General features: G+C 35.1%; 1 protein-coding gene across 1 annotated transcript in view; it reads left to right on the top strand.

Annotated features, from left to right (window-relative positions):
* C12H1orf141 (chromosome 12 C1orf141 homolog) overlaps window positions 1–17,743 on the top strand; it is a 39,633-nt gene that overhangs the window by 10,718 nt on the left and 11,172 nt on the right. Inside the window, exons 4-5 of the mRNA XM_087866315.1 lie at window positions 9,942–10,054; window positions 14,939–15,006. Of these exons, the coding sequence (XP_087722441.1) occupies window positions 9,942–10,054; window positions 14,939–15,006 (181 nt within the window). The remainder of the gene's footprint in view (window positions 1–9,941; window positions 10,055–14,938; window positions 15,007–17,743) is intronic.

Genomic DNA, 17,743 nt, shown 5'->3' with positions numbered 1-17,743 from the left:
AAGTGTAGTCTTCCATCCAGCAGCATCCTATCACCCCAGAACTTTTTGGAAATGCAGAATGTCTGACCCCCTCCCAGACAGAAGCTGCAATTAACAAGATCCTCTAGGTGATTCCTGTGAACACTAACGATAGAGATGCACTGCTCTCACCCAGTGGGTCTCAAACATGGACGGCTCCTTAAAACACAGATTGCTGGGCTGCACCTGCAGAGTTTTTGATTCAGTAGGTCCGGCTGGGGCCTGATCATTTGCACATCTAGTAGGTCTCAGGGTAGTGCTGGTGCTGCTTGTCCGGGAACCATCCTTTGAGTCTCTGCTCTAGCTTATGTGCTACTCTAATCTTGCCACCCAGCACCAACATCTGTTCATTTGGTTTTTTTCCATGATTTGCTGAATACTGTAGCAACTCTCAATCTGGTGTTGTGGTCACCTAATTGGTGAAATCTGCACAGGTTTATTTGTAGCTGAGCTTTGCTGTCAGAGTAGTAGTTTTAAACCCATCTGCACATTAGTATTACCTGGCGAACTTTAAAATAATTGGATTCTACTTTAATTAGTTTGGAGTGATGCCCAGGCATTACTATTCTTTTTAAGGTTTTATTTATTTATTTATTTGACAGAGAGAGAGACAGCCAGTGAGAGAGGGAACAGAAGCGGGGGGGGGGGGGGGGGGGGGGGCGGTAGAGAAGAAGAAGCAGGCTCCCAGTGGAGCAGGGAGCCCAAAGCGGGGCTCAATCCCAGGGACGTGGGATCATGGCTCGTGGGATCACGCCCTGAGCCAAAGGCAGACGCTTAACGACTGAGCCACCCAGGTGCCCCCAGGCATTACTATTCTTAAAATTCCCCAGATGATTCTTACATAAAGCTGAGATTGAGAGCCATTCAAATTCTTAGGGCTTCTTTCTCACTTACTCCCAGAGAGAGACATGTTTTCCATGTTACTACTAGTTCAGGATTTCTGCATTTTTTTCTTGGATAAATGGGAATTGATAAAATATTTAAAATACCTTTTGATTAATCTGTATACAGTCTATAAGATTTCTCAATAAACACCAAACCTACTCTTCTCTGCAACTTCTCATAATTGGATGTTTTACAAAAGAGTCATACTCATTTTAGCAAAAATCCCTTTAAAAAATTACCTGGACCTGGACCCCTGAAACAAATAATATGTTATATGCTAATTTATTGAATTTAAATTTTAAAAAATTAAAAAAATTAAAAAATTAAAAATAACCTGAAATAGGAATTTTTAAAGGAGAGACAAAGTGATTTCTCCATTACCTAAGCATTTAGTACTGGATTATCAGCTAAAAATGGCAAATTTACCACTTATAAAGTGGTAAGAAATAGAAAACAAGTTAGGGGCAAAAAGGCAGATTAAAAGTATTTAAATTGTCACTGAAAATTACAAGACTACTGAGGTTACAACAAAAAATAATATTTTTTCTTTGGATTAATAGATTAATAGGGGCTTCTCATTAGAAGAATTATTTTCCTAAAACTAAATCTACACTGAGACCTGTCAAAAGAATATTCCTTTTAGAAATAGTTTTATAACAATAGATATAAAAAAAGATAATTAAAATATAATATATAAAAAAGATAATTCCATATAAAAAAAAGATAATTAAACATGAATAGAGCATTCAGTTGCAGCCTATAGTGAAATTTAATTGGCCAAATTCCTTGTTCCTTTAGTTTAATTCTCTGTGTGATACTAGCCTGGCATAGAGATGAAGAGAATGAGGTTTATAGGCCAGTTGCCAGGTTTGTACTTAGCTTTATTTCCTACTAGTTGTGACTTTGGACAAGTTATATAACTCTTTGTGCCTCAGTCTCTCTTTGAGCCTCAGTCTCTTCATCTCCTCATCGTTATCCTGTGAATAATAATAGTATGTAGTCCATAGGGTTGTTGTGTGAGTTAAATGGATTAAAATATTGAAAGAGTTAAAAATTCTCCAACATACAGTAGGCACTTAAAAAAACAAAAACAAAACCCAGCTAATACAAATATAAGCTCTATTTTTGAAATATACAGTCATATATTCCAGTCATTAAAAATAATGAGATACAGAAGTCATGTTTACATATGGCAATGATTTCTAGAATCTTAGGTAAAGTAGGACTTGCAGGTAAGTAGGGTAGGGTGAGGTGGGAGCTGGAAAGATAGGGAACAGAGAGAGAGACTTTTATGTGAGTGGAAACAGAGATTCATGCCTTGCTTGCCACTGCCCACACCATTTCTCGGTTATGTGGGCATAGGCTCTTTCAAGGCCCCACGAGGATTCTGGGAAGGTAACAGCCTCAACTCTAGCTCTCTGTGGGCAGAGTGTCACTACTGGGCTGAACATTCCTCTTCTGTTTAGCTGGAAGAGGACTCCTGTTATTGCTTATACCTGGAGAAACATGACATTCTAGAACAGGGCTTCTCAGTAGTGACTGCCCACTTGAGAGCTTTTGGAAAATATGCTGAGCCCTGCCCAGAGATCATGATTTAACTACTAGGGAAAAGTCTGGGTATCAATGTACCCTCGATGATTCTAATATACAGCTAGAAATTTGAGAAACAATTCTAGAGGCCTCTTCATTTGTCACGCCCTCTGTTACCCTCTAATAACAGCTTGTTTGCAGCTGATACATGGCAAAAGAATCTTATCTCTCCCTGACTGATATTACCTGAGTTTCAAATAGCCTGACCTTAATAGGTGTTGAAGGAACCCACATTCACTGAAATGAGAAGTCAAGAGAAATCACAGGTCACTCATATGAAGGAGGGAGACAAAAATAATCAGAACAGGTGACTCCTAATAAGGCAGATTATGGAAGAAACAGAAGAGAACTTAAGAAAATATGTATCTTAAGGACACATATAATCAGGGATTTAAAAATAAATGAAGGAATTTAAAAATATTTCTAAAGTTAAAAGGGATTTAAAAAATATTTTGGGGGGCTCCTGGGTGGCTCAGTCAGTTAAACATCCAACACTTGATTTTGGCTCAGGTTGTGATCTCAAGGTTGTGAGATCAAGCCCCGTGTCAGGCTCTGTGCTCAGCACAGTCTACTTAGGATTCTCTCTTCCTCTCCCTTTGCCCCTCCCTCTGTTCTCTCTCTCAAATAAATAAATCTTAAAAATATATATGTATTTCTAAATCAAAAATTGAGTAGGAATGAAAATAAAATACAGATGAAAACTGGATTGGTAATCTAGAAGGTTAAGTAGAGAGGCACGATCAGGATATTTGACCTGTAAATATATACTTAATACATAAATCAGGAAAGTAAGAAACATGGTAAGGAAATAGAAAAATATTAGGAAAAAATGCACTTTTTTGAAGTGCAAAATCAAGGCCCTTAGCTCTATTCCCTTTAACTCAACTAAAACAGGATATAATTTCACAGGGAATTTTCCTAAATATAACATCAAAAAAGGGAGAGGTGTAGGGGGATGAATTAAAAAAAATTTAAAAAATTTAAAATTTTAAAAAATATATATATAAGTAGCTCAAAACCAATACAATTTATAGAAAACAGATTTATGATTTTATGACAGTGAATTAACCCACCAAATTTATAATCCAAGCTTCATTCTTCATATTGTATGAGAACCTAGTGCTAGGAACTCAATTTTTATTCCTAGGTTCCTAGCCTCCCATTCCTTCTCGGCTGTTGGAAAAAATTCTCCATGGATCTCTTGTATTTCTGTACATCTTGTGAGCAGAGGCACTGGTTGCCTTTGTTCCTTCCTTCTCAAGGATTTTTGTAAAACAAACAGCCTTGAAAGAGATAGTGCTTTCCTCTGAGCAAGAGCAGACATTACTGTCCATTATAAAAAATTTGGGTTCCATAAGTTCAGGGTTCCACTCTTGTAACATAACTCACTGTATTATTGCTATTCCTATCAGTGTGAGCAACAATTAGACTTTTGTCTCTGACCCAGGAGTCTACTTCTTCACAAGCATAGATGAAACTATAGTAGGCTAACTCGTTAGCTTGTAAGTAGGGTCAAATCTTAGACCTTTCAGCACCTACTTTTAGGAAAGAAGCTTGGAAGTAGAATGACAAAAACTGTGACAACCCTCCCCCCTGTTCCAAACTGAGTGGTAAAAATAGTTTGGGCTCATTTTTCAGTGAGAAAGAGAGCACCCTTATCCAGGTCCCTGTGAACTTAGAAGGACTCTGTGTATATACCCATTTTGTCTACACCATAAGTCTATCTGTTTCTAGGTAGCAGGATTTATAATTTAGGCTATTCCTCAACTAAATTCACAAAAAAATTAATCCATGTAACAATGTTTTTAAAAAGAAATAAAACAATACGACAAGGGACTATGTGAACTAGAAAAGAAAGTCATGATCACTTGAGGACAGAGTTCATGTATAATTAATCTTATAAACCAAATATCTAGCATTAGGCTCAATTTATTTCTTATAAATCATGTTAAGTATGCATTTACTGAAAGACAAAAAATAAAAATAAAAAAACCATCATTTCCTAGTACTTCCACCAAGTTTTGACTTTCCTCTCATAAGCATACTGAACCTTTAAAAGCATTTTACAAAATTAGCATGTCTAACACCTCCCAGAAGAATGTTAAAATGACCATAATTTGAGAAATTGAAGAGAAAAAATAGGCAAAATAAAGGCACAATATCAGTAATGAGGAAGGAGCTACAACTGTGAATATAGAAGAAATTAAATAATTATAATGAGTATTAGTATAACTATGCTGCTTTGAAACATGGGTGTGTGTAATAATGAATAATCTTCTGGAAAAGTATAAATGGGGAAAGTAGTCTCAACCAGAAAATGAAAACATAAATAACTGTAGAAAATTTTGAGAAAGTAGTCAAGTAACTGTCTTTTACAAAAGCACCACCTTGAAGCTGTGTCAGAGGTCAGTTTCTTCAAGGTTTCAAAGAACTATTTAAATGGTTTCTGATCATAGACAAAGATGGAATAGTTTCAGTTCTTTTTTTTTTTTTCTTTTTTTTAGAGGGAACACAAGCAGGAGTGTGAGAGGGAGAAGCAGGCTTCCTGCCGATTGGGGAGCCCAATGCCGGGCTCGATCCCAGGACCCTGGGATCATGACCTGAGCTGAAGGCAGACACTTAATGGCTGAGCCACTCAGGCACCCCAGTTTCAGTTCTTTTTAAACAGATGTCTTTGATCCACAAGCCTGACCACAAGAACATAAAACCATTGCTGAGTCTCCCAAATACAGATTCCTTTTAAACCTAAAATAAAACATTAGCTTAATTGTTTCATTTGCCTGTTCTTGACTCAGGAACACATAACATAAAACAGTTTTATATTTCTCCAATTTCACTCTGATCACTTTTGGTTATTAAAAGCCTATCCAATTTAGTATTTTGATCCCACATACCAATTGAGGCTTTCCCTTCTCCTGTCTAGCCAGTCTACTAACACTACAGGAGCTGAAGTGGCAAAGGAGTATGGCCAGTGAGTGGGAGGTAGGTGTAGTCTTCCTAGCACACCTCCCCTTCTTCCTTCTTCTAATCTTTTTTTGCTTCTGGTATGAGACAGGTGTTGTGCTAGAGCCAGCTCCTACCAATTTGTTAGAACTGACTGTTGAATTTTCAGGAATTTTATGAGATGGTTAAGTTATTTTTAAAAATTAAACTATGTAAGCTAAAAATTCAATGACAACAAAAACAAAGACAATAAAAAACTCATCCCTTTCAAATTATTTTACTACATTTTACTATTATCTGTGGTTGAAATCATTTACATCTATTGTATCCATATGGTGGAACTATTATATAATATCATGTTACTACACATTTCTTTTCAATTCCTCATTCAGTGATGTCCAGCAGTAGCTTGAAATCAACCATGGGTGTATTTACACCACAGAAATTGGCAAACACTACAAACAGGGGGCTCGATTTGTTATTTGTCTAGACTTAAGAAAGTGGGGGAGAAAATGTTAATGAAGATTAAACTTAAAATTTGTCTTGCCTGTAACCATTATTACTCTGAATAACACACAAAATTGAGGATATAGTCTAGTAGTCAAAAATTATTATCTGGCTCAGCAAAAAAGTAGCTTATGTCATTGATGAATGGGTGAAGTTCCAACATATGTCTTTGTCGTTTCACTTTCATGTTATTCTTTAAGGTAAATGAAAATGTCAATCAACATTCGTGTTGGAACTACACTTGGAGAAAAGGTGATTAAATATTTACCAGCACCACACCCCCCTGCCTCCACCCCTGTATGGGAGTAAGAGAGGAGGGAGAAGGAAAGGACAATGCTTCTTACTTACCTAGCTAGTGCTACCATCTTCTTTCTCATTTGTCATCTTCTAGCCAACTCTAGTCAAAAAGAGCCTTCCTGGTGAAATGGGTGAAGATGGTCATAAGATAGAAACTTCAGGTTTATAAGATAAATAAGTCCTGCAGATGTAATGTACAGCATGATGACTACAGTCAACAATATTGCATTGCATACTTGAAAGTTGCTAAGGGAGTAGTTCTTTAAAGTTCTTATCATAAGAAAGAAAAGCTTGTAACTATATATGGTGATGGATATTAACTAGACTTATTGTGGTGATCATTTCACAATATATACATATATCAAATAATTATATTGTACACATAAATACAATGTTATAGGTCAAATATATCTCAATTAAAAAAAAAGCTTTTGCTGTGTGCTTATATAGTAAGCACTGTGTTAGGCATTTAGTGGTGGTGTGGGAGGTGGTGTTTATCCCAAGGGAGGAGGAGCCTCAGAATTTCTTTATTTGACATAGTGCTTGCCCTCAAAAAATTGCAATCCTTACAGTTGCAAGAAGAAGAAGACAAAAAAGAACCTAACTTTAAGGAGGTCCAGGTGACAGTTCTTCAGACAGACCAGTTCCCTAACCAAGGAGAGCCTCCTTCAGGCACACCTCTTCAATTCATCCTCAACTCTTCCACTCTCCAGTATATGTCACAATCTCATTTGCGAAGGATCACTAGCTTGGCAGTCATCAATCTTCGTGGGGTACCGGCAAAATGGCCCAAGCCTAGTTACAACCTCAATGTCCATTTTCTCCCTCAGAATTTCAAGCTTCCTTGCCGTGCCAAACAATGGGATGCAGTGTGCTCACATTTCTCCTCCCTGCCTCACCCTCCAAATTTGTTTTTATATGGCCAGACATAGGGCAAATCAGCAAGTGTGCTAACAGGTGTGCAGCTGAGGAATGAGATGGCAGACTTTACCTTTTGTAGGAGTCAGTCTTTATAAGTGATTCCTTAGGAAACCCCAAGCATCCTGCTCCCTTCAACACTGAAAAGAGAAGGAAAAGCCACAGCAGACCCTATAAGGTCAGTGACATAATTCTGATATGGCCCTCTACCCCACTACATTTTTCTGCTACTTGGGAGAAGAGGGGAATGTCTAGACCCAAATATTGGTGGGTCTTTGTAGAATACAAGCTATTTATTGTTCCTTTTTACTTAGCTGTGGGTAAAAAATCATCTGGTCACCCACTCTAAAACAACCGAATAAGTGCCTTTCAATAACTTCCTGTATTAACAAAGTAGAATCTAACACTATATTAAATCAATATTACTCTACTATGACTAAGTGGAGTAAATTTCAGGAATAATAAAAAGTACTACTCATTGACCTCTCACTATGTTACAAACATTTGCTAAGCACTTTCTAAACTTTATTTTATGTAATTCTTATACTAACCCTATAAGGTAGATATTACCCACATTTAGTCTATTAAGGACTGAGATTCAGAGGAAATCAATATTCTGCAGAAGTTCACGTAGAGTCAGATGCAAGGTAAGATCCAACTCCAAAGCCTACGCTCTTTAGTTCACCATAAGGAAATTCATATCCAAACACCTCTATATATTCTGCAAGTGTATTTGAAAAATGACTTAGTAAGATAAGGCTAAAAAAATGATCTCCTTAACAAGACTGTAGAGCCACCATCATCCTTAGGGTGGAACACTTGACACATTCCCACTTAAATTAGAAGCAGAAGGATGCCCATTCTCACTATACTGCACTATCCTAGAAGTGCTTGCCAATGATATTAAATAAGAACATAAGACAAAAATATAAATGTTTTGAAAAGAACAGATAAATTATTATATGAATGATTGTCTACTGAAAAACCCAAAAAGAATATACTAAAATCTCATTGGAAATTTTAAGATTATAAGAAAGTTTAACAAAAGTTTCCCAGAACAATTTGTGCGTTCAACATGTTTATTACACATGTGCCATGTGCCAGTCACTGTTCTAGGTACTGGGTATACAACAGTGAACAAAACAAACTCTGCCCTCAATTTACATTTTAGGATAAGGTGAGGAGAAAATATTAAACTAAATGAACAAATGAATATATAATATAAATCCATTAGTGATAAATACTATGAAGAAAAATATATTACATTAAAGGAATTAAGATTGATAGGGATTACTATTTTAGATAGAGAAGGGGACAGAAAAGACCTTTCTAGAGAAAAGGAAATTTGAGTAGAGTCTTAACAAAATTCTCTTATAACTTAAGGAAGTAACCCTTGGCAGTAGTGGGGGGAAGAATATTACAGGCAGAGGGATGAGCAAAAACCAAGGTCCTTAAGTGGGAGCTTAAGCTCCTTTCTCCTTAAACCAAAGAGCTGGAAAATTCACTCTGCTTTTATGTGGAGGTGAGGGGGTGGGTGCACAGAGAGAGCCCTGGAGGGGCATTCAATGGAAGTTCCTCTACTTAGAACCATGAGCAATGGGGAGGCAGTTTCTGTCTTGGAGTGGGAATTTTGAACTTTATTTGAGTCTAGTAGGAAACAATTGGAGGGACATGCTAATCACATTTATATTTTATGGGTGCCACCATGGTTGTACTGGGAATAGACTGTAGGGGATGAGTGATAACAAAGAGAGCCAATAGAAGGCAAGAGATACATGGAAGTAGCTCAGATGGGAGATGAAGTTGTCTTGGACTGGGGTAGAAGTAACAAGGAAAGAAGTAGTTGGATTTGGGACGTGTTTCAAAGAAAGATCCAGTGCGATCTGGCAACAGTTGGGAATGAAGAATGAGAGAAAGAGAAATCAAAGATATTGTCAAGTTTTTGGCCTAAGCCTCTGGTTAAATGGAGTTGGAGAAGCCTCAAAGAGGAACAGATTGGGAAGGAAACAAAAGCAAGGATTTGGTTTTGAACGTGTTAAGTTTGAGATGCCTATAATATACCTAACTGCAGAAGACATGTAGCAGTTGGATATATAAATCTGGAGCTCAGGGAAGAGTTTGAGGGATTATAAATTATAAATTATAATTATAAACCCGGGAGACATCAGTCTATAGATAATATGTAAAGATGTGAGATTAGATATCAACTGAAGGTGAGTGTCTGAGGTTGGATGAATGAGTCACAGGTTATTCCAGCATTTAGTGGTCAGAAATATGAATTATGTAATATTTTATTATTATTTGTTAATTACTTTATTAACTTTATTACATACCATCAATGTCAGTTAAAGGATTTAGTGGATGAAATTTCCTTTACAATAAATAAATGCTGTCATCCTATCTGGTCTACTATTTTGGTATCTGAACTGACTGTAACTCTGTGTCCCATGACTTTAACTCAGGTCTGACAATGTCGTCAATATCTCATTTAATGAATTTCCAGCATATTTTTAAAGGGTTAATCAGCTTGTGAATTATAGTTTCCTAGAGTGCCCTCAATCCTATGACAATACAGCTTCCTGTCTGTACTTCAAGTGATTATCACTAATATTTTCAGCTCTGGCTTAGTCCCATCCTTTTACACTTTGTATTGTAATATTATTAACACAACATCTATTCTATATAACTGGGACTTAACCACATTTGTCTGAATTTATTTTTTAGATTAGTTTCATAGATTTTTTTCTGATTATTTTGATTTGGATTAATTTTATTTTTTCTAGATATGTCTGCTTCAAAAATGAACCTGAACCTAGTAAGAGTGATTTTGAAAAGTTAAATTTAAGACTACACTTTGCACCAACAAATATAAAAAATCAAGAAAGCAAGTCAACAGGTAATGCTTTGTGTAACATATTTACTTCTCCTTTAATTTATTAATGAGTGCTTTTATTATAGACTTTATTATTTATTAATACGTATTTTAAAAGTTCTTGATGATTTGATGTCTCTGTTGAAAGAAATTGCTTGAAAGTATAGGGCTTATAACTATAGTGTGAAAGATTTCAGTGAGCCAAAAAGAAGAATTTCCTAAGAGGAAGAAGTGTTCAATATCAAAATGGGCAATTTATACAAATTATGCAAATTTATACAAATCATGAGATCATGACCAGAGCCAGGGTCAGATGCTCAACTGACTGAGCCACCCATGTGCCCCTTAGCTCATTTTAAAAGTAGGTTTTTGTCCTTTTCTGATTGATTTCTTTATATATTCTGGTCACTAATTTTTTGTTGGTTTTATGTATTGTGAATATCTTCCCTTTTCTCCTGTTTTGTTTTGTTTTGTTTTTCACTCTATGGTGTCTTTTTGATGAACAGAAATTCTTTGACTTTAATAAAGTCAAATATACCAAATCTTTCCCCATTTGATTAGTACTTTTTGTTCCATATTTAAGAAATGTTTCCCTACTCTGTGGTCATGAAGACCTTCTCCTATTTATCTTATAAAAGACTTTAGTTCTTCCTTTTACATTTAGGAATTAAATTTTGAGAGAGGTAAGGGTCAAATTTAATTTTTTAATGTGGATATAGTTATCTCAGCAAGTAATTTAAAAGGCTATTCTTTCCCTAATTCTCTGGACTCTTTGCTCTGGAGCTCTTATTCTATTTCATTATCTATTTATCATTAATACTATACCACATTAGTTTATGTAGCTTAAAATAACCCTTGAATCTGGTAGAGCAAGTCTTCCAGCTTTCGTCTCCAAGAATATCTTGGATATTTTATATTTTCCAGTATGATTTTTTCTCTTATCCATTGGTTATTTAGAAGTATATGTTTCCACTCAAAAAATTTAAGGTTTTTCTTTTTCTTTTTTTTAAAGATTTTATTTATTTGTCAGAGAGAGCAAGCGCAAGCAGGAGGAGCAGTAGGCAGAGGGAGAAGCAGGGTCCCTGCTGAGCAGGCAGCCTGATGGGGAACTCGATCCCAGGATCCTGGGATCATTACCTGAGCTCAAGGCAGGCTTATAACCTATTGAGCCATCTAGGCATCCCTATTTGAGGCTCTTCCAATTATCTTTTGACTATAGCTTTTTAGCACAATTACATGGTTGAGGATACACTCCACATGATTTCAGTCCTATGTAATTAGTTAATGTGTGTTATCACTCAATATATGGTTAATTGTTGTAAATGCTCTGTATGTGCTTGAAAATAATGTATGTCCTGCAGTACTTGAGTACAGTCTTCTGCATATGGCTTTTAGGTCAAATTTGTTCCCTGTATTTTTCCACTCTTTTATATCCTTATTGATTTTTCTGTTTGCTCTTCTGTCAGTTAGTGAGAAATTTCAGACTTGCATTCTTCCTTGTAGTGTCAAATTTTGCTTTATAGATTTTTAATATAGTTTAGGTGATGTTATCAATTACATAAAATTTAAAATCATTATGTTTCTCAAACTGAGGGCCTCAGAGGGGAGGGGGGGTGGGGGAATGGGATAGGCTGGTGATGGGTAGTAAGGAGGGCACGTATTGCATGGTGCACTGGGTGTTATACACAACTAATGAATCATCGAGCCTTACATCGGAAACCGGGGATGTACTATATGGTGACTAACATAATATAATAAAAAATCATTAAAAAAAATAAATAAATAAAATCATTATGTTTCTAGTGAATTGAACCCTTTTTCATTATAAAGGGATTGTCTTAGCTATCCAATATTACTGTAGTTGTCCCAGGTTTCTTTTGGCTACCATTGCATAGTATATCCTTTTCCATCATTTTATTACCTTCTTACAACATTGTAATCTAGATTTATCTCTTATAAATATCATATTATTAAATTTAAAAATACCGTGGTAAGCTTTGTCCCTGAAATGGAGCACTTAGTCCATTTACACTTAATGTAATTACTGATATCTTTGGATTTGATTTTGCCATCTTATTTTGTTCTTTATTTGCCCTGTTGATTCTATACTTCTTTTTCTGTCTTCTTATGTTTTCTCTATGATTGAATTATTTTAAGTTTCACTTTTCCCCTTTATTAATTTGGAAGTTATATACTCTGTTTTTATTCTTTAAATGATTACCCTATGTAACCTTTTAAAATCTATTATTACCCTCATTCTGGACAATAAAAAGATCTTAGAAACCTTCAATTATTTCACTGACATCTGACTTTTTATTTTATTGTTAAAATCCAGAGTCTTAACTAAATATTATCTAAATCAGACATGGGTAAGACTCACCTCCCAATGCAAAATTCCTCTCTACCTGTAAACTTCTGGAACCAAACAATATATGTACTTGCAAAATGCAAAGTTCAGACAAACACAGGATAGGCGTTCTCATTCCAAAAGGGAGAAATAGAAAAGAAAGACCTTTCTTGCTAAGGTCTAAAACTTAGCAAGGTGAACTTCATAAGATTTTAAGGGTCAGGAATACTTCTCTTTGGCTCCATACTCTGCCTTCTGGACCCACTGGGGCAGAGGTCCTGCCTCCACAGCTGTGCCATGTAGGGGTCATGCCTCCAAGGCTCTGGGATGCCCCATCCCAAAGGCTTTCAGTGAAGGTTGTCTGGCCTGTTGACACTGAGACAATGGCAACCCCATTTGAAACTGAGGAGGTAGCTCTGATGATTTTTGAATTGCCTTCAGGGTCATTCTTCCTTTGTCTTGAAGAATAGCATATATTTGCAGTGAATAGCTCTGTGGCCCTATTCTGTAACCCCAAGAAGTCAAACAGACTTCATTCATTTTGTCCCATCTCTATCCCCTTCAGTTCAAACTGACAGTGTCACTGTTGGGATATCTGATTAGGTCTGTGATTCACACCCATACCAATCTCCTTATCAAATAGTCATTCTACCACACTCCTAGTATTCTCTTTTGAACATGAACACGCTGAAAAGTTTCTTATTTTTAGTAATATGAACAGGCTGAAAAATTTCCAAATCCTTAAGCTCTGATTTCTTTTTTTGCTTAACAGTTCAGTCTTCCAATTCACTTCTCTCTTCTTGCATTTTACTACAAGCAGTCAGGAGGAACACACCACTCCTTCCATGCTTTGCTAAGAATTGTCAGCTAAATATCCAGTTTCATCACTCATAAGTTCTACCTTTCACAAAACACTAGAATACAAACATAATTCAGCCAAGTTCTTTGTCACTTTATAGTGAGGATAGCCTTTTCTCCATTGTTTTACAATAATTTCCTAATTTCTGTGAGACCTCATCAGAATGGCTTTTACCATCCATATGTGTACCAACATTTCTGTACCCAAATGTGTATTCTCTAAGAAGATGGAAGAATCTTAGGAAATTCTCACCAGAGCCCCCTTTAAAATCCCTTCATGGAAATAGTGGCCTTTTCTACTATGTACCTCGAAACCCTTCCAGCTTCTACTTATTACCCAGTTGCAAAGCCACTTCCCTATTTTTTAGTTACAGCAGCACCCCATTCTCTGTGTCAATTTCTTTCTTAGTCAGTTCAGGCTGCTATAACTAATTACTATAGATTGGGTGGTTTAAACAACAAATATCTCACAATTCTGGAGGCTAGGAGTCTGAGATCAGGGTGCTAGTATGGTCAGGTTCTGGTTAGAACCCTCTTCCTGATTTGCAAACAGCTGTTTTCTTGCCTGTGTCCTTACATGGTGTAGAGAGAGATTATCTCTTTCATGTCTTTTCCTGTGAGAGCATTAATCCCATCACAGGGGCTTCACTCTCATTACCTCATCTAAACTCATTACCTCCCAAAGGCCTTACCTCCAAATATCATCACACTGAGGATTAGAGCTTCAACATATAAATTTCGGGAGGAAAACAAACATTCAGCCCACAGCAACTACCCTATCTAAATTATACCTCCCTCTGTTATTCTCCCTCACCAAAATCTATTCATTTCTGTCATAGCATGTATCTTAATTTATAATTATTCACTCCTTTGTTTCACATGTTTATTTTCTCTATTATCCACTAAAATGTATGCATCATTGGGCAGGAATCACAATTACAGAGTCCAACACCAGTGCTTAGCATATAATAGGTGATAGTAAATAATTGTTGATTGAATGAATGCCAGATACTATTGTTTCATCTATCATCTCATTTAACCCTCACAGCATTCCTCTAAGGTAAGTACCATTATTTCCCCTTAACAGATGAGAAAACTAAGGCTCACAGAAGTTAAAGAACTTAACCTAAGACTACAGGACTTACAAACACAGAAGTTAAAGAACTTAACCTAAGACTACAGGACTTAAAAAAGCAGGTTTTGGTCCCAGGCTACCCAAATCCAAAATTTGTATGCTTGAGCTGACACCATACCTACCTTAAGAAAATCCATTAGAGAATAATCCAGATTAATAAAGAATTAGAGCTGGGGGGGATTCAGGTTGAGGGGAATATTTCTCTCTTCAAAGGAATGATGAATGAAAAGATCCCTTTAATTATTGTGATTCCATTTTATTTAGAAATCCATTTTCCCCCTGAAGGTACATACCACTTTGTTGTGTGTTCTGAGGTCATAGTTTCCTGTGAAGTAGCCAGAAGTAAATAATCAAAAGTTGTATTCTGTTAATAGAAACTCACTTTTAAAGCAAATTAGAATATATTTAGCTCTGAAAATGTAAATGTAATGCATACGTAAGCACCTAAGTTTATCAAATTACATTTCTAAAAAGTTTACTACAAGTAGAAAAATAGTTTATTAATAGTTAAATTAGAAGTAATCTAATAGTATGGAAATATCATTTATGTTTGGATTTGTTTCTTTAGAGCCAGTGAAAGAAAATCTGAAATCAAGATCTTTTAGACCTTTTCTTTATCTTAAGGATACAGTTAAGGTAGGTTTAATTTGTCCATTTAACAATTACTTGATAGAAATTCAGATTAGCATTAGCAATTCTATAAGTCCCAAATTCAAATGTATTTTAGGGTTCAAAACATAAAATTTTAAAGCGATTTCATCTTTGATATTACTAAAACTTTATGTACAGAGATAATACAGAAAATAACATATTTGCTTGACAGTCCATATAGCAGAAATTATTTATTGAGTGTGATAAGGAAAAGCGGTTATCGTAAAGTCAGTTAAAACAGGACATCATAAAAAACTCTGCATGCATAACTTAAATATTTAATTTTAATTTAAAATATGAAAATATGCACCCATTTGTAATATTTTCATGTGTAGCCAAGACAATTTTTTTTAGCATGCTGTGGTTATAATTACAGTAACAATTACCATAAACACGCTTGGGACCAACAATACTGACTCTTTTTTGTTGTTGTTGAAGTATAATTGAAGTATTGAAGTGTAATACATAATGTTACATTAGCTTTGGGTGTACAACATAGTGATTTGACAACAGTATTGACTCTTGATAACCATTTGAGCAGAGGTTCATGGGCATCCTGAAAAGTAGTTGACTAGCCTTGAGCATTGAGCATGCCTTGGATATTATTCATTAAGTTTTATCAGGAGAATAGAAAGAGAAGTTAACCAGAGAATCAGCTAGGGAAAGTCATTAAAAGAGTTTCTTAGGTATTAATTAATTTATTATTAGCCCTGATTATTGCTAACATGAAGAATGAAACATGAAGAAATATATACTTTTGACCATAACTAATGACATTATAATTTTTGTTGCATATTGCCACCTTTTATAATTTTAAAGAAGATTTACAGCATCCACTGTCCGGACTCTTTTATCCTCAACTACATGTTTGTTTAGGTTCATGTTTACTAAAAATCTTTCAAGAAATATATATTGTAATATTACAAGTTTACTCATAATAATAAATTTATTAGCATCTTTTAGAAAAACATGCAACATTTTAATTTTCAAAAAACAAATTGAAATATTCATATGAATTTTAAAAATTAAATAATACAGAAAAGTTAATAAGAACACAAAGCACTTCCATCCCATACTTATTGTTCTAATTTCCCCTTTTCAAAGGTAACCACATTTAACTTTTAGGGAGTTTTAATTTCTCTTATGATTAACTCTATAATTTTAAAGAATGAGTTTCTACTACTATTTTTTATTTATCCACTTTAAATATTATCTACTGAATAATCAGAAAACATATTTGAATTAGCTTCTTTACACTGCTCTACACTTCACTTCTCCTGGTTTTTTCTTCTGAATCTTTGATAGTTACTTTTTTGCTTTCTCTATTGTTAACTTTTGTACCTATAAATTCAATACCTAAATGTTTTTTCTTCTGTATCAACTTTAATCACTAACTCCTGATTCCCGTTTACGTAAGATGAAGATTTTAACAGTCCTTTTCTCCCACTCTCCTCCACATCTTCTTCCCCAAATCAAGTATATCTTTACTTTACAATTACATTATTGACCTCAATAATGTAATTCATATTCAATATGAATGTATATTCAACTTTGCAACTCTGATTAAGCCCTTATGTTTTGTCTATAGCTTAATTCTAAAACCCAAAACTATAAATAGTATCTATGTTACTATAACGTTGTAAATAATCATTCATTGTAGAACAAAGTAATGTGCTAGGATTATAGTTCTTCTCAATGGGTAAAATGTAAAAACAATGGCTCCCTTTTCTTATTCTCCATCAGTTACTCAAAAAGTAATTGCCATAGGTTTGTCTGCCTCATATTGAGACCTTGACTGTCTTGTACACTTTTGTATTTTTTCCTGAATATTCTAGTTGCCTTCCTTTTTTTCTTGTGGAGAAGGATAATAATAGCAAACATCTATATAGTACTTACAGTACTTCTATAGTATGCAAATGCATATATATGTGTATATATATGTGTGTGTGTATAATTTACATCCCCAACAACTCAATGAAGTAAGTACTATTTTTATTTCTATTTTATAGATGAGAAAATAGAGGTACAAAGAAGACAAGTAATTTGGCTGAGATCAAATTATAAAAAACAGAGCTAGGAAGAACCCAATAGGCTGATACATGCTCTTTACCTCTAAGATATGCAGCCTCTGAAAAAGAGGCATGTAACTTTCTCATTATATGTGGATATGGTCAAGCTTCCTTATTTGTTTTCTCTATTGAGTAGAATCCATTCCAGTCTTCTTGGAGGAATTGTTCTTTGGAGCTCAGTGACTTTTTGTTCTAAATTTGACCATTACCTTTAAGCCTGCTCTGCAGTTGTCACTGGGTCATTCCATTCCTGCTGTAGTTGCCAGATTCTAGTAGTCCATGTCTTATTTCTTCTTGGATTTCATCTTTATTTTCCTAGAATGTGTCTTCAAGAAACTTCCCTAGAAATGGCATGTATTTATTTTTCCCATATGAATGGTAGTTTAGCTGAGTAGAATTATATGTTTAAAAGCATTTTTTCCCTAAACTTTGATGACATTGCTCCACTGTCCTATGCCATCCAATGGTGCTAATGAAAAGCTCTCAGTCTTCTGTAAGTGATCTTACCTTTTTCCTCTGGAAACTTCTACGATCTTCTCTTTATTAATGTTGTTTTGTTTTTTTTTCAAAGATTTTATTTATTTATTCGACAGAGATAGAAACAGCCAGCGAGAGAGGGAACACAAGCAGGGGGAGTGGGAGAGGAAGAAACA

Source organism: Ursus americanus, chromosome 12, assembly GCF_024610735.1.
Source record: "Ursus americanus isolate L20-20 chromosome 12, mUrsAme1.1.p, whole genome shotgun sequence".
Classification (NCBI taxonomy): Eukaryota; Metazoa; Chordata; class Mammalia; order Carnivora; family Ursidae; genus Ursus; species Ursus americanus.
The sequence above is the reverse complement of the archived record's forward strand: the minus strand, read 5'-3'. Positions and strand labels throughout refer to the sequence as shown.